The sequence below is a fragment of the Pseudorca crassidens genome, chromosome 1, assembly GCF_039906515.1.
Source record: "Pseudorca crassidens isolate mPseCra1 chromosome 1, mPseCra1.hap1, whole genome shotgun sequence".
Lineage (NCBI taxonomy): Eukaryota > Metazoa > Chordata > Mammalia > Artiodactyla > Delphinidae > Pseudorca > Pseudorca crassidens.
The window spans coordinates 148,729,337-148,753,788 of NC_090296.1; the positions used below are offsets into that span (position 1 = coordinate 148,729,337).

The following is a 24,452-nucleotide window of genomic DNA, read 5'->3' on the forward strand; positions in this document are numbered from 1 at the left end:
AAGGATGAAGATGGACAGGACTATTTCCCCTCAGCATGCATTCCCTCCAAGATGGAAAAGGCCGAAAATATAATTAACCTCAAAAAGAACCTAGACAAATTCAAGAAAGGCACATCCACCCACCACTGTTCTGGAGGGACTGGCTAAGACGGATTCTTCATTAAATCCCAGTGCTCGGAAGAGGGCTTCACATATAGGAGACACTCAATAAATGTTGTTGCCTACAGATGGCCAACAGGCACATGAAAAGATGCTCAACATCGCTAATTATTAGAGAAATGCAAATCAAAACTACAATGAGGTACCACTTCAAACTGGTGAGAATGGCCATCATTAAAAAGTCTACAAATAGGGCCTCCCGGGTGGCGCAGTGGTTGAGAATCTGCCTGCTAATGCAGGGGACACGGGTTCGAGCCCTGGTCTGGGAGGATCCCACATGCCGTGGAGCAACTAGGCCCATGAGCCACAACTACTGAGCCTGCGCGTCTGGAGCCTGTGCTCCGCAACTAGAGAGGTCGCGATAGTGAGAGGCCCATGCACCGCGATGAAGGGTGGCCCCCGCTCGCCACAACTGGAGAAAGCCCTCGCACAGAAACGAAGACCCAACACAGCAAAAATAAATTATTTAATTAAAAATTTTTTAAAAAGTCTACAAATAACAAATGCTGGAGAGGGTGTGGAGAAAAGGTTACCCTCCTGCACTGTTGGTGGGAATGTAAGTTGGTGCAGCCACTATGGAAAATACTATGGCGGTACCTCAGAAAACTAAAAATAGAATTACCATATGATCCAGCAATCCCACTCCTGGGAATATACCAAGACAAAACTATAATTCAAAAAGGTCCATGCACCCCTATGTTCATAGCAGCACTGTTCACAATAGCCAAAACATGGAAACAACCTAAATGTCCATCAACAGATGAATGGATAAAGAAGATGTGGTACGTATACACAATGGAATACTATTCAGCCATAAAAAAAGAATGAAATAATGCCATTTGCAGCAACATGGATGCAACTAGAGATTATCATACTAAGTGAAGTAAGTCAGAAAGAGAAAGACAAATATCATATGATATCACTTATATGTGGAATCTAAAATATGACACAAATGAACTTATTTACAAAACAGAAACAGACTCACAGACATAGAGAACAGACCTGTGGTTGTCAACGTGGGGGGTGAGGGAAACGGATGGACTGGGAGTTTGTGGTTGCTAGATATAAACTATTACATTTAGAATGAATGAACAGCAAGGTCCTAATTTACAGCACACGGAACTACAGTCAATATCCTGTGATAAACCATAATGGAAAAGAATATGACAAACGCATACATGTGTATAACTGAGTCACTTTGCTGTACAGCAGAGATTGGCACAGCATTGGAAATCAACTCTACTTCAATTAAAAAAACCACCATATGTTATCTACCTATAAATAAAATGTTTGCAAAAAAAGGTAAAATAAATGTTGTTACCATGAAATAAGCAGTCAGCTGCCCAGAGCTCCCCCAAGGATGCTTGTAATTGGGAGGAGTGACAAGCAGGTACACAAATGTCCTGGCCAAGGGCTTAGACTCTGGAGGTGGCCTTAGTTTGTATGCCAGGTCTGCCCCTTACCTGTGCAACTTCAAGCCAAGTGTTGAACTCTCTTATGACTTGCTGATCACCCATAAATTGGCAATGACAATGCTAACCACTGTGGGAACGAAAGCAGGTAGCTCTGAAAAGGACTCAGCTGAGAGCCTGACACACAGATGGACTAAAAAAGAAAAAGAAAAAAGTAAAATAGTAGGAACGATCTAAATGTACATCAATGAGAGATTTTATTAAACATATCATGGAACATTCACACAATGGAACATTATGTGACCAATATCAAGAATAAAATATACGGCAATGGAAAGAGGTCCACAGTATATTGTAAGAAACACCATAAAGTAGACGTACCGACTAGTTTGGGTTATAAAAGTGTACTCGTATGAATAAAAACCCAACTGTTAATAATTTTTTCTGGAAGGTGAAGGAAGATGTTGGGAGATGGAATTTACAAGGAGCTTTTCCTTTCTACTTAATAATTTCCTATTCCTGATTTCTTTGGACAACAATCATGTATCACAATTATAACCAGAAAAATAAAGGTTTCTGTTCCAAAGAATAAAATTGAAATTTATGGCTAATTTTTGTTAACTAGTAGTTCTGATTAACTTTATAATAATTTTCTCAGATTTGAAAATATCTGGTTGAAATTTTTATTGAGATTGCCTCATATTTACAGATGAATTTGGGGAGAAAGTCTTCCCATCCAGGACCATTTTTTTAATTGTTGTTTTGTTTTTATATTTGTTCAGCTTTTCTTTTCAGACCTTCAATCCACTTTTATATTCTTCTTCATATACGCTTTAAATATCTCTAGTAACATTTATTTGTCAGCACTTTTGTTTGTATTTTGAATGGACCATTTGTAAAGTATTTTTTCTAATTGGTTATTGCTTATATGTAAGTTATGGCTTTCGCATATTTATTTCATAACCAGCAACCTTACAGATCTCTCTTACCTAGAAACTATTCAATAGTTGCTCTTGCATTTCCAATCATGGGATCTCTGAATATTAATAAGCTCGCTTCATTTTAAAATATTTATACCACTTATTTCATTTTATTTTCTAAGTCTACTGACTAAAGTTTCCAGAATTTTAGTAAATGATGGCTACAATAGAGGAGTTCCATGTCTTTTTCTAGATATTAATGGAAATTCTCTAGTTAAGTAGAATATTGATGGCTATATTGAGATAAAATTATTTTTTATTATATTAAGGAAATATTCTACTAGTTTTAATTTGGGAAGTATTTTCTCCAAGAACGGTGTTGCTTATTAAATGCTTTTTCAGCTCCTTGGCCATGTTGTGTATCGTTCTTTTGAGTTCTCAGTGTGAAGAAACATATTACTGGCATTATTAAGACCGAGCCCCCAGTATTTTGATCCTATCGGATCTTAGTGTGCAATTCTTTTCATAGAGAACTGAATTTAGTTTGCTAACATCTAGTTTAGGATCTCTGTATCCACGCTCACAAAAAGAAATGGCCTATCACCCCACTTTGGGCTGTCTTAGGTTATTATAAAAGGAATTGGGGGAATTCCCTGGAGGTCCAGCAGTTAGGACTCTGCGTTTTCACTGCCGAGGGCCCGGGTCTGAAATAGTTTACTAATTTAAAATATATCCAGTAAAAGTTTGAAATAGTTTTCCATAAAATCTTTTGGCCCTGGCACCACTTTTGAAACTTTCCATTGTTTCCTTGGTTATTGGTCTATTCAATTTTTCAAAAATCTTTTCCTCTGTCAATTTTGATCACTTACCTTGTTCACAAAATGACCCTTTCATCAATATTTTCAAATTTATTAGTATAGAGCTGTCCATTACATATTCACAATTTAAATTTTTTTCTCTGAAACTATTCTATACGTACGCTTTGTCTCTCATGGCCAGTGTTGTACATTTCAGTTGGTCCTCCGGTCCTCCTTCCTCTCTGCTTTGATTTACCTGATTGAAGAGAGCTATTCTATTGGTCCTCTCAAAGGACTCATTCTTAGAATTAGTAAAAACATCTACTCTTTTCAGTTTGCTTTCCAACGTATTTATTTCGGCTTAAGTTTTATTCCTTTTTTCTTCCTGTTTTTCTGATATTTGTTTTATTCTTTTCTCCATCTTCTAGAGTTTAATATTTAGTTCCCCCAAATCCATTCTTTCTATTTTAGAAATAACAGCATATCATGCAGTGATTACCTGGTCTGGCATGGATCCCAAGTAGGTTTTAGTTTAAATCCCAATCCAATAGGTGTCCGAACTTGAAAATCTACTTAACTTTTCTGTGACTCAAGTTTTGTTATCTGCAAAATGGGGATGATTGTAGGAGCCGCCTCACAGCAACTTTGTGATAGATAATAAATTGAAATACTGGATGTAAATCCCTTAGCAGAGTTTGTTGGCTAGTTATTATAGCCACCATTGTCATAATCACCATTATTATAAAAAGCTAGAAATTTTCTTCTGAATACCCCTTTGGCCACAACCCATGAATTTTGAAACATGATGCTCTAATTGTTGTTATTTTAGAAATGGCCTGTAATTGCAGCTTTGATTTCCAATTGAAACTCAGTTTTTTAGAAGACTGCTATTGCTATTGTTAATTTCTTGTGGTTAAATTTCCAAGATTTAGCCTTGTTGTTCTTGTAATTTTTTTACTAGAAAATTCCAATTTAATTGCATCATGGCCACAGGATGTGCCCTGGACACTTTTTATTTGTTGGAATTTATTGAGGTTTATTTTGTAAGCCAGTATGTGATGTAACTAAATGTTTTAAATGTTCAGTGCACATTTGAAAAGAATGATTTTCCTCTGTTTGGAGTTTCAAATATGTATATACTCAAATGTGATATTAAAATATGTGTATATATTCAATCTTATAAGTCATCAACTATTTATATTTTTGTCTAATTAATCTGAAAAAGCTTAGAGTCATGTGCATTGAAATCTGGTGCCATATTTGTAATATATTTCAAAAAATTTTTATTTTACATATTTCAATGCCTCTCTTAGGTGCATAAAGTTCTCTGATTTTCATACCTCCATTGTGTGTTTTTATCATTTTGTAAAAAGTACTTCTTGATCTATTTAACAGTTGCCTCAGTTTTTATTTTGTCTGACAGAATTAACATTGCTACCCCACTTTCTTTTAATCTGCATTTGCATGGTTCTTGCCCATCACTATTTTTAACTTCACGTGATTTAGTTTTAAACGTGTCCCTTACAAGTGGGATATAATAGGAGTGGGAGGGAGAGTTTGTTTCTTTGGGTTTTTTAATTTCCCTTTTTTAAGCTGTATCTGGGAGACTTCTCATTTTAATATACAACCTTATATCTTATACTATATTTTGTATATCTTATACACATTTAATATACAACCTTATATCATATCTTAATTGAGACGTCTTCCTTCTGATATGCTTTGTTTTGCTCTCTTTATGTAGCTTCTTTTTTTTTTTTTTTTTTGCGGTACGCGGGCCTCTCGCTGTTGTGGCCTCTCCCGTTGCGGAGCACAGGCTCCGGACGCGCAGGCCCAGCGGCCATGGCTCACGGGCCCAGCCGCTCCGCGGCATGTGGGATCTTCCCGGACCGGGGCACGAACCCGCGTCCCCTGCATCGGCAGGCGGACTCTCAACCACTGCGCCACCAGGGAAGCCCTATGTAGCTTCTTACTGCCTCCTTTTCTTGATTTCCAGGCAAGCCATTCACTCCTTCTTGTCCTTAATGAATTAGAGGTTTCACGTTCTATTTTTATATTATGGATGGCTCCATAAAGAATTTTTGAAAGTGATATTTGAGCGTAGCTGTTTCCTCTTCATCCATTCCAAGAAAGACACCGTACCTGATGCCTCTCCCTACAGGTGCTGGGAATCCTCTCACTTCGTCCTGATTCCAACCTCTCAGTTCAGAGCAAATGGTTGTTTGGAGGACATTATATATTATCTCTTTCAAAATTATTTTTATCATTTACTTCAAAATCCTGTTGAGAACCGTCGATGATTGAGATTTAACTTAGAGTTAGCCTCCTTTTGTGGCCCAAATATCTGCTCTTCCATCAGCAGGGTCTGCCCCGACCACTCTCTTCAGCTCTCGCTCTGCTCCTTTCCTGAACTCCGTCCACTGCACAACTAAGCTCTTAGCCTCCTGAGCAGCCCTGGCTTTCTCTAACCTGCCGGCCGAGGCACAGGCACTTCCCGATGCCTCACCTGCTCTCTATAACCCTAGGTGACACTAAATTTTCATCACTCTTCAGATCCCATTTTTAGATAACACTTCTTTGAATTAAAACCACACCCTTATCCAGACCTAGGGCTGTCCCAGGTGCCCTTCTGTGGGCAAAGTGGCAATATCATCCATTGGTAATAAATATGTATACATCACTTAATTACAATCTAGAAAAGAGAAAAGATCAAGACAAAAAAAGAAAATTTAAAACAGACCAACTGAAAATATGACCTACTTGCTAAAAGACCTGCCTTGAGAAAGATGCTCAAGACGTACTCCTGGATAAACAACAAAATTCCCTTCCTGGGGAAGGAACTGCAGGGGCATTAAACTGATATCCAATGATCTCTAAGGCGAACTGAGAGGAGATTCAAAGAAAAACAAAATAACAGCTACAAATCATCATAGAGTCTTTGGCCTAAAAGAACTGTTGGACTTTGTGGTCCAACTGCTGCCATTGTGTGTGTGCACACACACGTGTGTATGTGTGTGTGTGTGTGTACGATTGTTTGGGATTTCAGTTTTGGTAAGAGGTATGTATCATCTCTTTCAATATTATTTTCTATTTCTTTCAACACACAACACGCACGCACACACACACACACTTATAATGTTTGCTTTTTTTTTTTTTTTTTTTGTGGGATGCGGGCCTCTCACTGTTGTGGCCTCTCCCACTGTGGAGCACAGGCTCCGGACGCACAGGCTCAGCGGCCATGGCTCACTGGCCCAGCCGCTCTGCGGCATGTGGGATCTTCCCAGACCGGGGCACGAACCTGTGTCCCCTGCATCGGCAGGCGGACTCTCAACCACTGCGCCACCAGGGAAGCCCTACTGTTTGCTTTTGACAAAGAGCTCAGTGCAGGGGAAGTGTGTGCCCAGACGTTGCTTAGTCAAGGCCATGGGTCTCCTCCCTCCGTCAGCAGCTGCCCCAGGTGCTCGGACCACTGCAGTGTGGCTGGAATTGACTCTGAACACCCTTGGAGGATGAGAAGACGGAAGGCACATGAGCCCAGAGTGCCTCCCACTTTTTCCAATTCTTTCCCTTGCTTAAACCCCTCTAATCGATTTAAGGACAGGTGAGGATAGGAAAAGCGAAAGATCACCTCATAGCTGACTTAGGTCTGGAATCCCTGCCTTGGATGACGGGGATAAGACCATCTTGTTGAAAGAGAAGATCAAGAATACTTGGGGCTGAAAATGCTCTCCTGACACATCTCTGCCGTTCCAAATCCCACCCAATGTTCTTTCTACACTACTGTTCTTGAAACTTTGTAAATACTCACCTACAGTAAGAATTTACATTTTACCTCACAGTATGTACCACATAAACACATTAGATGTCTACGTATATAAATAGTTACAAATATATAAACAAATACAAAGAGTCAAAACAAAAGGTTTATGAAACAACACACTCACTATGGTATGATAAGGTGAAAACATGACAAAGATGATATAAAAATGATTTTTCTTAAATTGGTGCAGCCATTATGGAGAACAGTATGGAGGTTCCTCAGAAAACTAAAAATAGAGTTGGCATATGACCCAGCCATCCCACTCCTGGACACACACCCAGACAAAAGTATAATTCGAAAAGATACATGCACCCCAATGTTCATAGCAGCACTATTTACTATAGCCAGGTCATGGAAACAACCTAAATGTCCATCGACAGATGAATGGATAAGAAGGTGTGTACATATATGCAATGGTATATTACTCAGCCATAAAAAAGAATGAAATAGTGCCATTTGCAGTAACATGGATGGACCTAGAGATTATCATACTAAGCAAAGTAGGTCAGAAGGAAAAAGACAAATATGATACCACTTATGTGTGGAATCTAAAATACAACACAAACGAACATATCTACGAAAAAGAAACAGACTCACAGACATAGAGAACAGACTTGTGGTTGCCAAGGAGGAGGGGGTGGGGGAGGGATGGATTGGGAGGTTGGGATTAGCAGATGTAAACTATTATATATAGGATGGATAAACAGCAAGGTCCTACTATATAGCACAGGGAACTATATCCTGTGATAAACCATAATGGAAAATAATATGAAAAAGAATAATAACTGAGTCACACTGCTGTATAGCAGAAATTAACACATTATAAATCAACTAATCTTCAATAAACATTATTTTAAAATGATTTTGCCAAGAACCTGATGCATTTTGATAAACTCTATTCCTTTTCTTTAAAAAAAAAAAAAAAAAGCTGTTCTCAACCCACTAAATTGATTTTCAGTCCACTCATGGGTCATGTTTGAAAACCACTACTCTAAAGTTTTCTCTGATTTCCTACAGTACTTTCATTTGAGGGTATTTGCTTTGGTTCCTCATTTAGGTCCCTTCTGAGCCTTTGAATCTTTTCACGTGTACGTGATTTGGGTGCCTTTGCTCGTCCTTACTCAGAGACCTGTGCTTCTCCAGATTTGAGAGGTGGGATCGACCCTGAAATTTTCTGCTCAAATCTTTCACTTGCAGATGGAAGACTGAGGGAGGGCTCAGGTTGACTGGAGCTTTCCCTTGCCAGATGAGAGCTGCTGTGAGCAGCAGGGAGGAAGCCCTAGTCCCAGCCATCCCAGGAGTGAGGAGAGCTTCTGATCATTTGGAGAACACGTTTGTGGGTGGTGGGGGGGGGGGCACCTCCCGTCGACCAGGTAGGGCAGCCCTGTCCTAGCTGCTGTAGCTGCCTACCTGAGAAACATTTCTGGCCCAGATGTGCAGCCAAGTCTGAGCCAGAAGCAAGACCAGTGGAGATCCCCACTCTGGGTGGTCCTCAGCATCTGGGGCACTGCACAGAGGCACTGCCAGACTTATGAGCTGCTCCCGCGAAAGGCACACACTCTCTTGCAGCATCTCCAAGCGTGCAAGCATAACAGCTCTCAGTGGGCTCTGCCCTTCCACCCAGGCACCCTGCTCCTCCACAAGCCTTCCTCAGCACCCTGCTCTGCATTCTTTCATGCAGACCCCCTTAATCCTTCTGCCATAACTTGCCTAGCTTACAGGACCGACATAGATTTGTCTTTATATAAATTGGGATCCAAGAGAAGAACTTGAAGGAAATTCCTAATTTCAGGCTGCCTTCCTAGCCAAAGTCCAAGCTCTTAGTTTGTTTATTTTGCCTTGGGGGGTATTTTTCTCCCTGCATATAACAGTATGTTGCTATTCACACTGATTTGTGTCTTAGTATCCAAAACATCTTATATATTAAAATGGGTTGCCAGCCCAAACGGACAATGCAAATACAAGGTGCTATTGTCAGAGTTAGCGTTGTTGTTATGTTGATATTGTTCATTCATTTTTGCAACAACTATATTCTGAGATTCGTCGTGTGCCAGGCATTCGTGATGTAAAGGATGAAGACACGGTCCTTTACAGCCAGTGAGAGAAGACAGATGAGTACGTGGATAATATTCCTAGTGTGGGAAGTTTCATAATAATGGTCTGAATCAAGTATCCCCATCTGAAGTGACATTATGGATGGTGTCACCAAGGAATCGGCCCCTGAGCTGAGGCTTGAAAGCTGAATGAGGGTTTTCCACGTGGGAAGGAAATACAGAAGAGTGAGCATTTCCAGCAGACAGAACAACAAGCAAAGGCACAAAGCTCTAAAAGACCCCCCTGTATTCAGATCGGAGCAGATCTGTTGGCAACACTGGAATCTGGGTGTGAGCGGGGGGAGGGGGGGTCAAATGGCCAATTCAGGTAGCCGAGCAGTCGAGCAGTCATGCTTAAGGAATGAAGACACTATCCTGCTAGTGAGTGGCTTTCATTTCAAAGTGCACCCTCCCCACTTCACCTCCAAACCCCAGGGGTACCCTGGCTGGGGCCCAGAAAGGGGAGTGGGGAGTTTGGCAAGAGGACAGGTCTCAAACTCCTAGCCTGCCTTCAGTCTGAATAATTCTGCTCCAAACTGTTGACACATGAATTTTTATGAAAGATTTCAATTCTAAACAGGTTTCCATGGATAAAAAGAACTAGAAAACATCTGCTGTAGGTAATTATAATCCAACTCAGATTTTTTTCTTTTTTTTTTACCCTGTGGATATATGACCATCTTTGTGTTTTGGAAATAGAAATATTTGTTGAGGCATGTAGCAGTGCAGTTAAGATTGTAGAGTTTGGAGTCAGACAGGCTGGGGTTCAGTGCCACTTTCTAGCTGAGTGACCCTGGGCGAGTCACCTCGTCTCGCAGTTTGCGAGGATACACTACCTAATTCAGGGTTGCTGTTAAGGCTTAAACGAGATGATGCAGGAAAAGATTTTAGCACAGAGCCTGGGGCAGGAAGAGTGCACAGGAAATGATTGGGTGTTCAGCGTGATTAATAAACGTCAGTGGAGGTGAATAAATATATAGCCGGGGCTTCAAGGAGGGGGCTGTCGCACCCTGATAGCTCATGCCCTCGTCATGCGTGGAATACAGGAGGTACCCTCAACTGTGGTCATGAATGTTGACCGCCACTTAACTGCAGGACAAAAAAGAGAACAGAGGAGAGGAAAGGAATGGAGCCATCCTGTCCTTCCCAGCAGCCTGGAGAAAGGGAAAGAAGCCACAGGGCAGCATCCCGGGCTGCTTGGGGAAGTAAGGAAGGCTTGGCGCTCGGCTCCTTTGACGGGCTCTGCCAGAAACGGGAGGATTTCACTTGGCAAGAGAAGGAAGTGGATGGGACTTCCTTGGTGGTCCAGCAGTTAAGACTCCGCACTTCCACCGCAGGGGGAGCGGGTTCCATCCCTGGTCGGGGAAGATCCCGCATGCCGAGCTGCGTGGCCTAATTAATTAATTCAAATTTAAAAAAAAAGAGAAGGAAGATGCTGCCCTGTGTCCTCACGGAGCAAGGAATCTGCTGAGTCCTCTGACAACAGAAAGCAAGCAGCTTTATCAACCAAAGGAGCGCCAACCGTGGGACTGAAACCATGCGGAATTAGTCTAAAGCAAGTGGACCCTCATCTAAAGCAAGTGGAGTGACAGTCTTCCCAAGGCCTGTGGCAGGGCTGCCCACGCACCGTGCCCACCTGGGAGAGGGGAAGCATAGTGAGCAGTGGGGGGGGCCTCCTCTGGTCTCTCCATCCTTCCTTCCGCCGCCTTCCATATCCCCAGTCCCAAGGATGAGGTCTTGGCTGTTCAGGCAGAAATCCTAGAACCAGAAGCTCCCAAGGCTACAAAGCGAGGACAAGTGACAGCCCTCTCCCCACGCCAACCTCTCAAACGGCTTCCTCCCCCACCCCTCTGCAACCAAAGGTGGCACCCGATTCCTACCCCAGTGACCATTTCCCCTCCTGCCCAACCCAGCACAGCCTCCAAACAGGTGCCCAAGTTCCAGCAACCGGGCCCCGTCCCCATGCAGGTCAGAGAAGCCAGCCTCCTGCGTCCGTTAACTGCCACCTGGTCAGAACCGCTGCCTGAGGGACCTTCTCTCACCCGGGCCCACCTACCTCTCTGCTCACAGCCCCTGGGGCTTTGCTCTCCAACTGCCCAGCCGGGACCACGGAACCATTTATCCCGGGAAAGTCAGGGCCCGGGCCTGGGTCAGAGCCGGCAACGAATGAGAAATGGACGCTCCTTTCTCACTCAGAGGCTGGTCTCAAATCGGATCTCAGGCGCTGATGGCTGGGATGCTGTGAGTCGGACAACGCTCTCACAACCTGCTCTGGACAGGTGACTCAGGGCAAATGTGTCCAACCTGGCACCGGCTCGCTTGGAGACTCCCGACCTGAGCCATCTGACTTCTCTGCGTGAAGACGCTTGGTCCAAAAAGGCCGGGCTGCCAGCGCTGGGAAGCTCGGCTCAGAACAAATTCCACCATCTGCTGGGCTGGCAGAGAACACCCAGGAGGCCAGCGCCGCCCAGAACCCCAGAGCCCAGCGAGGTTCCTCGTTGGGGTCCCAGTTGACCCCTGCCTTCCTTGGATAACCTGGAAGTGGCTGGGAGGGCAGAAAGGTAACAAACACTGCTCAGTGCCTCCAAAGGGCCTGGCATAACGTCAGCTCACACTATCTCGCCATCCATCTTGTAAATATTACCATACTCATTTTACAGGTGAAAAGGTCACCGCACAGAGATTCACTGAGTACCTACTGTGTGCCAGACCTGGTGACCCTGGGTCATAGCCCACTCCTGGTTCAGCAAAATCCAGCGCCTTCCCAGGGGTCACCTAGCTAGCAAGGGATCCCGTCAGGAGTCTAATTGAGATCCACCCGACTCCAAAGCCCAGGCTCTTTTCATGGCATCATGCTGCCTCTCTATGCTAGGCTGTCCTTAAAATAAGAAACTGGCTCTCAGGAGCCAGTCTGGTCCCCACGCCAGTTGTAGGCATCAAAAGGGATGCCTCCAAGAGATCACTGGAAAAAATAAGTTATGTAACAAGTTTGAGCCCGTAGAAACTTCTGCTAGAAATGCAGATTCTCAGGCTGCATCTAGTCCTCTGGAATCAGAAACTCTGGGGGTCGGGCCTGGCACTCTGCTTTTGCAGGCCCTCCAGAATCATCTGGTGCCCGCTCAAGTTTGAGAACCGAGGACTTCACTTACGTAGAGCGTGTTGAGAACCACGGCACAAAGGGACAAGGCACTCTGTGTGTCCTATCAGGGTTCTCATTGCATGGTGAGAGTGCTTTTCCCCCGCATGTCCCCTCGGAGAGCCTGATCTAAGGGTGACATTTAACCCGTCTGCCCCTTCATGACCATCCCACACATCTCTCCTAAGCATGGTCTCTGTGAGCTGTTTGTACGTGCCGGGCCGGGACTTCTGTGTGGCCCTCTCTTCTAACAAAAGGAATGCTTTCCTCTGCTCACCACCAAATGTTTCAGGGCTGACTGGGAGCTTTAATGAGGGTGTAGGTGCAACTCGTAGGAAGCCCTGGGAATTCCAAGCAAGGCTTTGGAGATCCGGGCACTACTGTGGGAACAAGGCCCACGGTCACAAGGGAGGCACTTTGGGGATAAAGCTGCCTTTGTCAGTGGGTGTAGGGGGCAGTTCCACACGGCAGGGCTGAGTCTGGGGTGCAGTGGAGTAACTTCTAAAGTGCAGGAAGCCTGGGCCTCGGTCAGTGTTGCCTGCTCTGCTCACACCTGCAGTGTAGTCAAGGCTGGGGCCCGGGGATCAACTGCCCAGGCTGTTTCACTGGCAGAAAGGCTGGGGGGCGACCTGGTAGCCCAGGTGTGAGGAGGCCAGCCTTGCCCTTCCCAGACCCCACAGCCTCCCTTCTACGCCTTGTCACCTGTACCTGAATCCACTTCCTGCCTCTCCACTTTTTTTTTTAACATCTTTATTGGAGTATAATTGCTTTACAATGGTGTGTTAGTTTCTGCTTTATAACAAAGTGAATCAGTTATATATATACATATGTTCCCATATCTCTTCCCTCTTGTATCTGCCTCCCACCCTCCCTATCCCACCCCTCCAGGAGTTCACAAAGCACTGAGCTCATCTCCCCGTGCTATACGGCTGCTTCCCACTAGCTATCTATTTTACGTTTGGTAGTGTATATATGTCCATGCCACTCTCTCACTTCGTCCCGGCTTACCCTTCCCCCTCCCCGTGTCCTCAAGTCCATTCTCTAGTAGGTCTGCGTCTTTATTCTCGTCTTGTCCCTAGGTTCTTCATGAGCTTTTTTTTTTTTAGATTCCATATATATGTGTTAGCATAAGGTATTTGTTTTTCTCTTTCTGACTTACTTCAGTGTGTATGACAGACTCTAGGTCCATCCACCTCACTACAAATAACTCAATTTTGTTTCTTTTTGTGGCTGAGTAATATTCCAGTGTCTATACAATGGAATATTACTCTCTGTTTTTTAAAAGTCTTTATTGAATTTGTTACAATATTGCTTGTGTTTTATGTTTTGTTTTTTTGGCCCTGAGGCATGTGGGATCCCAGCTCCCTGACCAGGGATCGAACCCACACCCCCTGCACTGGAAGGCAAAGTCTTAACCACTGGACCGCCATGGAAGCCCCCTGCCTCTCCATTTTCAGATGATACATGCTTGCTCACTCTCCAAAGGTGAATTCATTCCTGCCCAGACCTTTACAGACACAGGGTGGTTTCCCTCGTGGTGGAGACTGTATCATATCAGTGCCCTCCAGGACCTCTTCCAGAAAAAGGAGTCTTCCCTCTGCACCCTGACAGTCTCCATAGGCGAGCTCATTTCGTGCCTGAAGAAAGGCGGGAAGATGCAGCTGGGAGAGCCCCACCTGGGTGAGAAATGGGGCCCGCCTGAGCTACATGCCAAGCTCGGGCAAGGTCTTCCTATGGGATCTTGGTCACGTCTCAACTTTGGTTTACTCATCTGCCAAATGGAATTAAAAACTCCCACTGTGGGACTTTCCTGGTGGCACAGTGGTTAAGGACCCTCCTGCCAATGCAGGGGACATGGGCTCGATCCCTGGTCTGGGAAGATCCTACATGCCACGGAGCAACTAAGCCCGTGCGCCACAACTACTGAGCCTGCACTCTAGAGCCCGCATGTCACAGCTACTGAAGCCGAGCACCTACGGCCCACGCTCCGCAACAAGAGAAAACACCGCAATGAGAAGCCCGTGCACCGCAACGAAAAGTAGCCACCACTCACCACAACTAGAGAAAGCCCGCGCGCAGCAACGAAGATCCAACACGGCCAAAAACTAAAAAGTAAAACATAACAAAAAACTCGCACTGCAGGGTGTTAGAGGGAAGGAGACAACAGGAGAGGGAGCCCCTGTGAACAGCTCTACAAACTTTTGCTGTTAGAAGTAACCACATGCTTTTGTTTTGGTTTTGGAATACAAGACACCAAGGAGATTGAGGGTTTGGGCAAATGTCACCCTCACCTTGACACCTTCGTGCATCTGTCACAGCTCAATGTGTGCTTTAAATGAATTAAAACATCACTCTCGGATAATTATTCTTATATCTACTTCTTTAGGGAAATGGTTCAAGTTTCTATCAAAATAATTTCGATTATCCATGGATTTCTTCATTAATGTTGTTCAACACAGATATTGTAAAAATGTAATAACATAGCAAGTATATTGCAAAAACGTAATAAAGTATCTAAAAATGTTTCATAAATTATCAAACAGTAAAAACATAAAAAAGAGGGCTTCCCTAGTGGCGCAGTGGTTGAGAGTCCACCTGCTGATGCAGGGGACACGGGCTCGTGCCCCGGTCCGGGAAGATCCCACTTTCCGTGGAGCGGCTGGGCCCGTGAGCCATGGCCGCTGAGTCTGTGCATCCGGAGCCTGTGCTCTGCAACGGGAGAGGCCGCAACAGTGAGAGGCCCGCGTACCGCAAAAAACAAAAAACAAAAAAAAAAAGGATTTTTTTTTTTTTTTAGAGCAGTGTTAAGTTTACAGAAAAATTGCACAGAAAGTACAGAGTGTTCCCGTATGCTCCACTCACGGTCTCTCCTATTATTAACATCCTGCATTCTTACAATTGGTAAATCAATACTGAGACATTGTGATTGACTAAATTCCACAGGTTACATCAGGGTTCGCTCTCTGGGTTGCATATTCTGTGGGCTTTGACAAATGCATAACATCATGTATTTACCATTATGGGGTCATGCAGAGCAGTGTGCCACTGCCCTGAAAAGCCCTGGGGCCCACACATTACTCCTCCCCAAGGCGTTGCATTGCTTTTTCAAAATAAAGTCCAAATTCTTTACCACGTCCGGAAAGACTTACATGGTCTTGCCCCTCTTAGTCTCCCCTTTCCTGAAGAAGCCAAGCCCATGTCACTCTAAAGCTTTTTTCCAAGCTGTTTCCTCTTCCAGGAATTTCCTACTTCCAGATCTTCCTGTGGCTGTCTCCTTCCTGCCTTGATATCCTAAATGTGACCTTTCCTCTCCACCCCGTCTACACTAGGCCCCAGCTACTCCCCATCTCGTCTCCTTTTCTTCATAGAACTCGTCATCATCTGAAGGTGTCTTGTAGTCTATTCGGTCTCTAGTCTGTATCTCTGTGCCCCATGGACAGTCAAGCACCCCAAACAGGAATTCACCAGCTTTGTTCACTGCAGGGTCTCCAGCCCTAGGACATGCCTGGTCTAGAAGGGCTTGGTAAACACTTATTGAATGAATCAACCCCAAACCGAATGAATAGATGAATGACTAATGCCATGTAATGAGCTTCTGCACTCGTTTGTTTTTTAGCGTTTACAGAGAGCTCTGGCAGACATTTTCTTCATCTAATTTATGAAGATTTAGACAGAACTTCAAAAACATATTCACACCCTCTCTCCTAATCTCTCAAGGTCACTGATGGGGACAGAGTGAGAATGTTCTCTGCAAGGGAAAAGAGTTCATTTCTGAGAGCACCAATAACCCTTTGGATTGGCCGAGCAGAGTCACTTGGTTTCATTCATAGCTGTGGGATGAAGAAAAACACTTGGAGATACAGAACCTCGACTGATGAATAATAGGAACAACTGGGACTTCCCTGGCAGTTCCCTGGTGAGACTCTGAGCTTCCACCGCAGGGGGCACAGGTTCGATCTCTGGCCGGGGAACTGACATCCCTCATGCTGCGTGGTGCGGACAAAAATAGTAATGATAATAATAATAGTAACAACTGTCACTCGTGCAGCGCCTGCTATGAGCCAGACACTTCACTAAGTACTGACAACACAGCATCTGTCTCCCAACTCTAATCGTAGGGTTGGCGCCATTCGTTATCCCTATTTTCCGGACGAGGAAGGGAGAAAACGGTTTTCCCAAGGCACGGAGCCAGCCTTTGAACCCAAGGTTATCTGACAACAAAGTCCAGGCAATCCTGGCCCTTGGAATAAACGTTGAATAAATAAACTGTGCCAAGTTGAGCAATCTGGAAATCCCTACCCATCCCCGGCCGTGCAGTCACATGGGTGGGAGGTTGAGAAAGGGTTAAACACCAAACCAGGAGGGAAGAATTGGTGTCTGGGTTGTGCTTTTTCAAGGCCAAGATCAGGATGGTTTGCACAGCAAGCTTCCCCTTCACCAGGCCACAAGAAAAGGCCAGGTATTAATGAATGACACACCCAGGGGGAGGAGAGGGCGCTGGGGATGTTTCCACTCAGTAAGATTTTGGCAGGAACCGTGTGTTTGGTCCAAGGGCATAGAGACAGTCCAGTGCCCCGACTTTTCTGGCTCTCACAGGATGCCGGAGCTCCCCCAGCCGGGGGGCCCGGCCCCCTCCGGAGCGTGTTCACACAGGACAGGGGGCGAGCCGAGGTGGAGCAAGCCTGGCCAGCCGGGGAGGCTGCCCGTCCCCCTCCTGCAGTCCTTCTGCCCACACAATTATCTGAGGAATGCCGCTTCCTGCCTTGCATCAGAAAGTAACATTTTTAAATTTGAAGAAATCCCTGCTTTCTTTTCTTCATTTGTTATTGTCGTGACGTGACTGACTCAATAAGTAAAAATTTTCAGTCCCTGCCCAAGGTCGCAGACTGTCTCCCTTGGCTTGAAGTTCCTCCAGACTCTTCGTGCCTTCTCCCACCTCCGCGCCTCGGCACACAATGCGCTTTCTAACTCCCAGAGCCCCTGCTTCCCCGCCAGCTCTCCTGTGTTTTTCAAGGTTTGGCTCAGAGTCATCTCCTCCAGGAAGTCTTCCCTGACACCTCCCTCCCAACTCACTGATGGAATTAGGAGCTGCCCTTCTTTTTGGCGGGGCGGGGCGGTGGAGAGGAGAATGCAATTTCTTTTTTTTTTTTAATTAATTTTTATTGGAGTATAGTTGCTTTACAACGTTGTGTTAGTTTCTGCTGTACAGCAAAGTGAATCAGCTATACGTATACACATATCCCCTCTTTTTTGGATTTCCTTCCCATTTAGGTCACCACAGAGCATTAAGTAGAGTTCCTAGCGCTATGCAGTAGGTCCTCATTAGTTATCTACATTATACATGGTATCAAGAGTGTATATGTGTCGATCCCAATCTCCCAATTCCTCCCACACCCCACGTTCCTCCTTGGTATCCATATGTTTGTTCTCTACGTCTCTATTTCTGCTTTGCAAATAAGATCATCTGTACCATTTTTCTAGATTCCACATATATGCGTTAATATACAATATTTGTTTTTCTCTTTCTGACTTACTTCATTCTGTATGACACTCTCTAGGTCCATTTACATCTCTACAAATGACCCAATTTCGTTCCTTTTTATGGCTGAGTAATATTCCATTGTATATATGGACCACACATAGCCAGGACTTGGAAGCAACCTAAATGTCCATCAACAGATGAATGGAAAAAGGAGCGGCCCTTCTGTACGCTCAAAGCTCTCTCATCTGGGTCTTACCTGGTAACTGTGAGACCCTTGATGCCAGGGACTGTGTCTCCTCTCTCTCTCTCTCGCCCTACACAGTCCTTGGCACAAAGTGGATGTTAAATACCTGTTAGAGGAAGAGATGAGAAGAAGAAAAGAAACAGGGCAAAAAGGCAGGAGGAAGGAGGGAGAGGGATCTTTGTGGTCAGATGCATAGCTGCAGATATAATATGGACGTAGAGACAGACGGATATAACTGACTGCATGCCCAGGGATGCATATGTGCACCACCGCAGGGTCTGTGCAGGAAGAGCGCTGGTCCAGGAGTCCAGAGGCCTGAGCTCTTACCACGAGGCTGCTGCGGACTGGCTGTGTGACCTGGGAGAAGCCACGCCCCCTTCTGAGCTGCAGATGTCTCCTTTGTAACATGTGTGATTATAAGACTTCAATAAGAATGCTGTCGCCGCCTGACGTGCGGTGGTGTTTCCACAAGCATCAGCGCTGCCCTCCTTCAACCGCACTCTGCCCGCGATGCCCCAGACGCCATCCACAGTGGGAAGGGCAGCATGCAGGGTGCCGGAGCCAGAAGCCCCTGGGTCTGGACCCTCTCCATTGCCATCTCATTCCATCACAGCTGTTCAGACACTCGAAACGTATCTGCCCTACACTGCATGGTACCCATTTTGGTTGCTTCTGTGTCCATTTTCCCAGTGACAGATGCACGTACTGGCTCCAATTCCTGGACCCGTCTGGACTGCATCAGGAACTAGAAGGCAGCCCCAGTGAAAACAGCTTGGTCCCTATCACCCTGACCCCGTGGGGACCCCCCGTGAGGCCCTAGGACACACGAGTATATACGGAGCCTTGGCACGGTTCTCCCCGCCACCCAAGGGTCCAGTTCCCACGAAAGGGCACCTGCCCCATCTCCTCCATCCTGGCCTGTGCCTAAACCCACTGACAGACCCCGGAGCCCCAACCGGAGCTCCCGGAGCCCGTGCCCTGTCTGCACCACTAGCTATATCTGCTTCCTCTCAGCCCCCCAAAACCTTCTGCTTGATGCTGTCCCCTTCTCCCCAAACCCCAGCCAAAATCTGCACTTGAACCCATTGTGAGGCCTCCCCAGCAGACTTGGGGGCCTTTACCACCAAGGGTTCTGCCCTTACGGCCAAGGCAGGACAAGGCAGGTTCTGTACTTCATTAAACCAGGCCCTTAAATCTAGTGACATGTTACATAGTATTAGGAAAAACTGAAAGCAACTGAGAAGGGGAATGGAAGAGCTCTCTGGGGTGAGAATAATGTTCCCACCACGCTAAGAGTTTGTCTTACACAGGTGTATCTATGTGTCAAAATTAATCAAATGGTACACATAAGATATGTACATTTCACTGTGTGTAAATTTTACCTAAAAGGAGAATAGTAGGCAAACCCTGAACTTGATTTAATTACATCCATGTTGAACTGTTTAGAAGTGAAGTGCAATGGTGCCTGAAACTTATTTGGAAATGTATTCAAAAAATAAGATGCATGCATGGGTGGATGGATAGAGGGGCGGATGGTCACGTGAGAAGGCAAATGAAGTGTTACTTATGGAAGCTAGACAGTGGGTATGTGCTTGTTAGACTACAGTTCTTTCCACCTTCCTGTATGTTTGAACGTTTTTAATAAGATTTTGGAAAAAATACCACTGAAAGCAATCTGAAGGGTCCATAATGTGGGGGTCATAATGGTGATGGTTCTGAAAACTTTGCAGGAACTGAGAACCCTAACCCCAAGTGGAAACGTCAGCACGGGAATCAGTCTGTACGTACCTCAGGATCATTGTTGTTATTTTTCAGCCACATGCTAAGAACTCAAGCTTTAGAATGAAACAGACCTGCCCAGGGTTCAAATCTCGGTCCTGCCACTCACCATTTGGATAAGCTCCCCAGGCCTCATTTTTGCTTACCTATACGATAAAGACAAGGCATTGGCCTCATAGGGTTGTGGGGGGAAGATGCAGTGAGTCAGTGCCCGTCGGGGTCCTAAATCAGCGCCTGATGCTAAAAGCGCCCAGGTGGAGGGAGGTGCTAGTAGTTGCAGAGAGATTTCCAGGAGGCACCCTCGGGGGTTGGCCACCAGATGTGGGGAACAGAGAGAACCGGCTGTCACATGGAGAGAGGGCTGTTGAGACCTGGCCTCCAGCAAAATCTCTTTTCCCCTGAGCTAACAAGTCTCGAGGATGATTTTTTAAAAGATTCTGCAAGGAAAACAGACTGGATGGAAGGATGCTTACAGAGCTCACAGTGACAAAGTTAAGCTCGTAAGAGTTGAGACAGTTCTCTTTTCTCATCCTTATTCTTCGGCATGCTGTTCTCTTTACCTAGAGCTTGCTTCCCTACCTCTGCACCTGACCTCGCTCCTATACACCTGCACACAGCTCAAAGGGCACCTCCTCAGGGAGGCCCGCCCTGACCACTAGACTAGGTCGGTTCCCTGGTTAGAGCCTCTCATTGCAACTAACCCTCTTTGGTCTGTCATACAGAGTGAAATCAGTCAAAAAGAGAAAAACAAATATTGTAAATTAACGCATATGTGTGTGGAATCTAGAAAAATGGTACAGATGAACTTATTTGCAAAGCAGAAATAGAGACACAGACGTAGAGAAAAAAAGTATGGACGCCAAGGGGGGAAAGGGGGGTGGGATGGATTGGGAGATTGGGATTGACATGTATACACTACTATGTATAAAATAGATAACTAAGGAGAACCTGCTGTATAGCACAGGGATCTCTACTCAATGCTCTGTGGTGACCTAAATGGGAAGGAAATCCACAAAAGAGGGGGATATATGTTTATGTATAGCTGATTTACTTTGTTGTACAGCAGAAACTAATGCAACACTGTAAAGCAACTATACTCCAAAAAAAAAAAAAAAAAAAAACTAACCCTCTCGTCATGATATTGATGCTTGTATGATTGTTTAATCTCAAGTCTCCCATCAGATCATCAGAGCCCAGCATGATGCCTGAAGCACAGACTGCTCTAAATAAATAATCTGCTGAGAATGAATTCCAAGTGTTTGAGATAGTGACTTCACTCTTTGTAGGTTGAAAAATAAATAGAAAATCTGCGGTGGGGTGGGAAAGGCAATAAAATAAAGCCAGCTACGTCCATGCCTGTCCCAGGCAACATTATATACCTCCTTACCATTAGAGGTGGATGGCAGGGCTTCCTTGGTGGCGCAGTGGTTGAGAGTCCGCCTGCCGATGCAGGGGACATGGGTTCGTGCCCCGGTCCGGGAAGATCCCACGTGCCGCGGAGCGACTGGGCCCGTGAGCCATGGCCGCTGAGCCTGCGCGTCTGGAGCCTGTGCTCCGCAACGGGAGAGGCCACAGCAGTGAGAGGCCCGCGTACCGCAAAAAAAAAAAAAAAAAAAAAAGAAAGAAAGAAAAAGATGGATGGCAGCGTCCAATGTGGTTTTACTTCGTTTTGGGGAGAAGAGCAGGGGTGAGGCGGGAGAAAGCATACGGCAGAATTCTCCTCAAACCCCACCCCCTGCCCTCCAGCCCTACACAGACCCTCCCTCTGCATCTCACAGGCCCGGCCCCTCCCTGCTGACAGCTGGCCATGGGGACTCACAAGGGCCCCCAGGTATATCTTCATTCCATTTTCTGCCGGAAGGAACGGAGGCACCTGTGGAGGAGATCACGTGACCCAACTATTGCTGGGGGTACAACCAACCACCTTGTCACATGCTCAGAATCTGCACGTGGGAAAAGGCAGCGCTGGAAGGGTTCTTAGAGACCATCTCTCCTTAACACCTTCCATCCACCTTACAGACAGCGACAGTGAGTCCTGGATACGGGAAGGGGCTTATCCAAGGTCATACTGCTGTGTAAGAATGTAACTGAACAGGTGTCCGTGCATTGAACCCCCAACCTTCCAGCTGCTGAACCCAGAGGAAAGAAGGGACTCGATCACCGTCGAGAAGTGATGCTGTGGGTTGTTGCCCCAGGACTGAGTACTCATTCCCACAGCTGGCACACAGCTTGCCTGGAACAGCTCAGAGCGGAACCTCTCTCCAGGACTTACCCTCAGCTGAAGGCAGCGGCCTCTCCCCAGGGCAGCCCACATGCAGTGTTGGGTCATTGCAAGGGTGCAAAGCCCCATGGGATCGGCTGGATTGGCTGAGGTTTGTGTTGGAGCAACGCTCTCCAGTGAACTTCCTACACGCACCAGGGAAACCCAACCAGAGATGGTGATGCGGCCAGGGACAGGAAGTGGCAGGACCCCATGGAAATAAAAATGAAGAAAATGCTTTCAGCAAACGTCAAGCGCCTACTAAATACCAGGTGAGGTCCAGTCCTCAAAGATCCCCAGTGTAAGAAAATGCATCCTGTACTTTATCTCTGAAGCTTGGCCCACCTTCTGCAAGAGAGGGAGGCCATGGCCACTTGGGCCCCTCGAGAACTCCTTCTTTCATCCCCAAGGGCTGAGCGTTCTGTGAGGGTTCCTGTGTCACGACAGGGGAACAGGGGAGCAGCTGCTTTGGGGGTTGAAACGTTCTCTGTATCGCACAGATGCTGCTTGGGCCATTTCACCAGCTTCATCTCATTTACGGCTTCTATAGTCCTGTGTGGTAGGAATTTATGACCCCTGTTTTGCAGAGGAGGAAACTGAGCCATAGCGAGGTTAAATACCTTTCCCCACGCCAACTAGCCTGTTCATCTCAGAGCCAAGATTCCGTCCCCACAGCCCGGGTTCTGGGCCCCTGTGCCCCACTGCCTTTCTTCAGAATTCAGAGAATTCTTTAACAGAACCTAACCAAATGGATCCCAGGGTTCTAGCCGTCTCTATCATATCTTCCTGGAGCAGAAAGAGCCAGAATGTGCCTTTGACTCGCCTTGCTCTCCTTTTTAAAGAAAACTACGTGTTTATTCTCTTATGCCAAAGTTACGACAGAGCTGAAGTTTTGCCAAGTGTTGACTTTAAAAGCTAGGCTGAGGGGTTAAAATCCTTTTCCCTGATGCCTGTTTGTTTATGCTTCTGGAGCAAAGGAAGGAGGTTGTCATAAGAAATGATCTGATCCACGGGGCTGTACCTGCAACAAGGCAGGGAGTCTGGCCGGGGTACCTGGCGCCCCTCCCAGGGCTCAGATCCATGAGGCTCAGGGGGCCCCCTGCTCCAGAGACCTGCTCCCCGGTCTCCCCCAGGTGCTGAGCAGCTCCCCCTTGTGTTCTGCATCCTGCTAGAAGCGGAGTCCAGGCATGGGGACCCTGACGGCTTTGAGCATTTAGATATTGATATCCCCACCCCTGAGCGTTGCCAGGACCACTCACAGAGGAAGAACGGGCAGGTAGGAAGCAGCTGCCCTGGCCAGGGCTCACTCTTATCCCCCTTGGGGGTCCTGTGATACATCCATCTCTCACCCCTCACCAAGCAGCCTAGTGAGCATTCAGCCAGCCTCTGTGAGGACAACGCAGACAGACTGGGAGGGACTGTGTCCCGCTGCACCGCACACGTGCACACACACAGACACACACACACACACACCACACACACCACACCACACGGCATAACCAAAATTATGCTTCCCTAGGTTTCCACCCCTCGGTGTCCAAAAACAAAGTCAAACCCTCCATCCCCACCTCCCCGTGAAGCCCCTAGAAGCCGCCTCACTCACCATTCTCCCTTCCAGGGAAGAGTCTCTTCTGCAAACTCATGACGGGGGCTCCAGGGATGAGGGAGCGCCGTGACCGGTCCCTTCTGAGTATAACTGATTCACTTTGTTATAAAGCAGAAACTAACACACCATTGTAAAGCAATTATACTCTAATAAAGATGTTAAAAAAAAAAAAAAGAAGTCGCGGGGGATCAACGGCAGCTTCTAGGGCTGGGAGTATTTGAATGGGAGTTAAAATTACAAAGTAACTCCTCGTTAGAACTGTTTTTCCTCGGCAGGGAGGGAGGGAAAAAAATCCCTTTCCTTCTGCCAGCAAATCTTTAACATCTCAAAACGGTCGCTTCCAACTCCTGCCCTCCTTGCGAAGCAAATGTGTGGAAGGCGATGTTGTTTCACTGAATCAAGCCCTCAGATCATAAGCCTTTTCCGGTACCACAAACAGAAATGCAAAACCTCAAACTTTCCCTTGGCCTCGGCGTCTGTCGTGAGCGGGCAGAACACGCTTTCTGAGACTGAACGTATGGGAAATGTGCTAAACTTGTCAGATCATCCCAAGCCCTCAACGCGGCTTGCCCCCTCCCCACCCTACATCTTTTTTTCTTTTTCATGGGTTCTGGTGTGTTTACGTAATTGCGAAGGACAAACACAACACCTCCAGTCCTTTGCCCAAAGTCGAAGTGATTCATTTTCTCCTTTACACACGCCGCACACAAACACAGTGCCTGTTTAATCCAAGTGAAAACGCCT

The 24,452-nt window shown here is 46.1% G+C and overlaps 1 protein-coding gene across 5 annotated transcripts in view; it reads right to left on the reverse strand.

Moving 5' to 3' along the window:
- IL16 (interleukin 16) overlaps nucleotides 1-24,244 on the reverse strand; it is a 116,225-nt gene extending 91,981 nt beyond the window's left edge. The window contains exons 1-2 of one of the 5 annotated variants that reach the window (XM_067698578.1): nucleotides 11,258-11,534; nucleotides 1,623-1,764 (exon numbers count right to left, since the gene is read on the reverse strand). Coding sequence is in view for 3 of the 5 variants with exons in the window: in XM_067698531.1 (XP_067554632.1) it covers nucleotides 23,362-23,599 (238 nt within the window). In the remaining 2 variants the exon portion in view is untranslated. Of the gene's footprint in view, nucleotides 1-1,622; nucleotides 1,765-11,257; nucleotides 11,535-23,361; nucleotides 23,617-23,705 lie in introns of those variants that run through there. The other 4 variants (XM_067698549.1, XM_067698531.1, XM_067698540.1 and 1 more) reach the window with 4 other exon arrangements.
- Nucleotides 24,245-24,452: the final 208 nt, after the last annotated feature.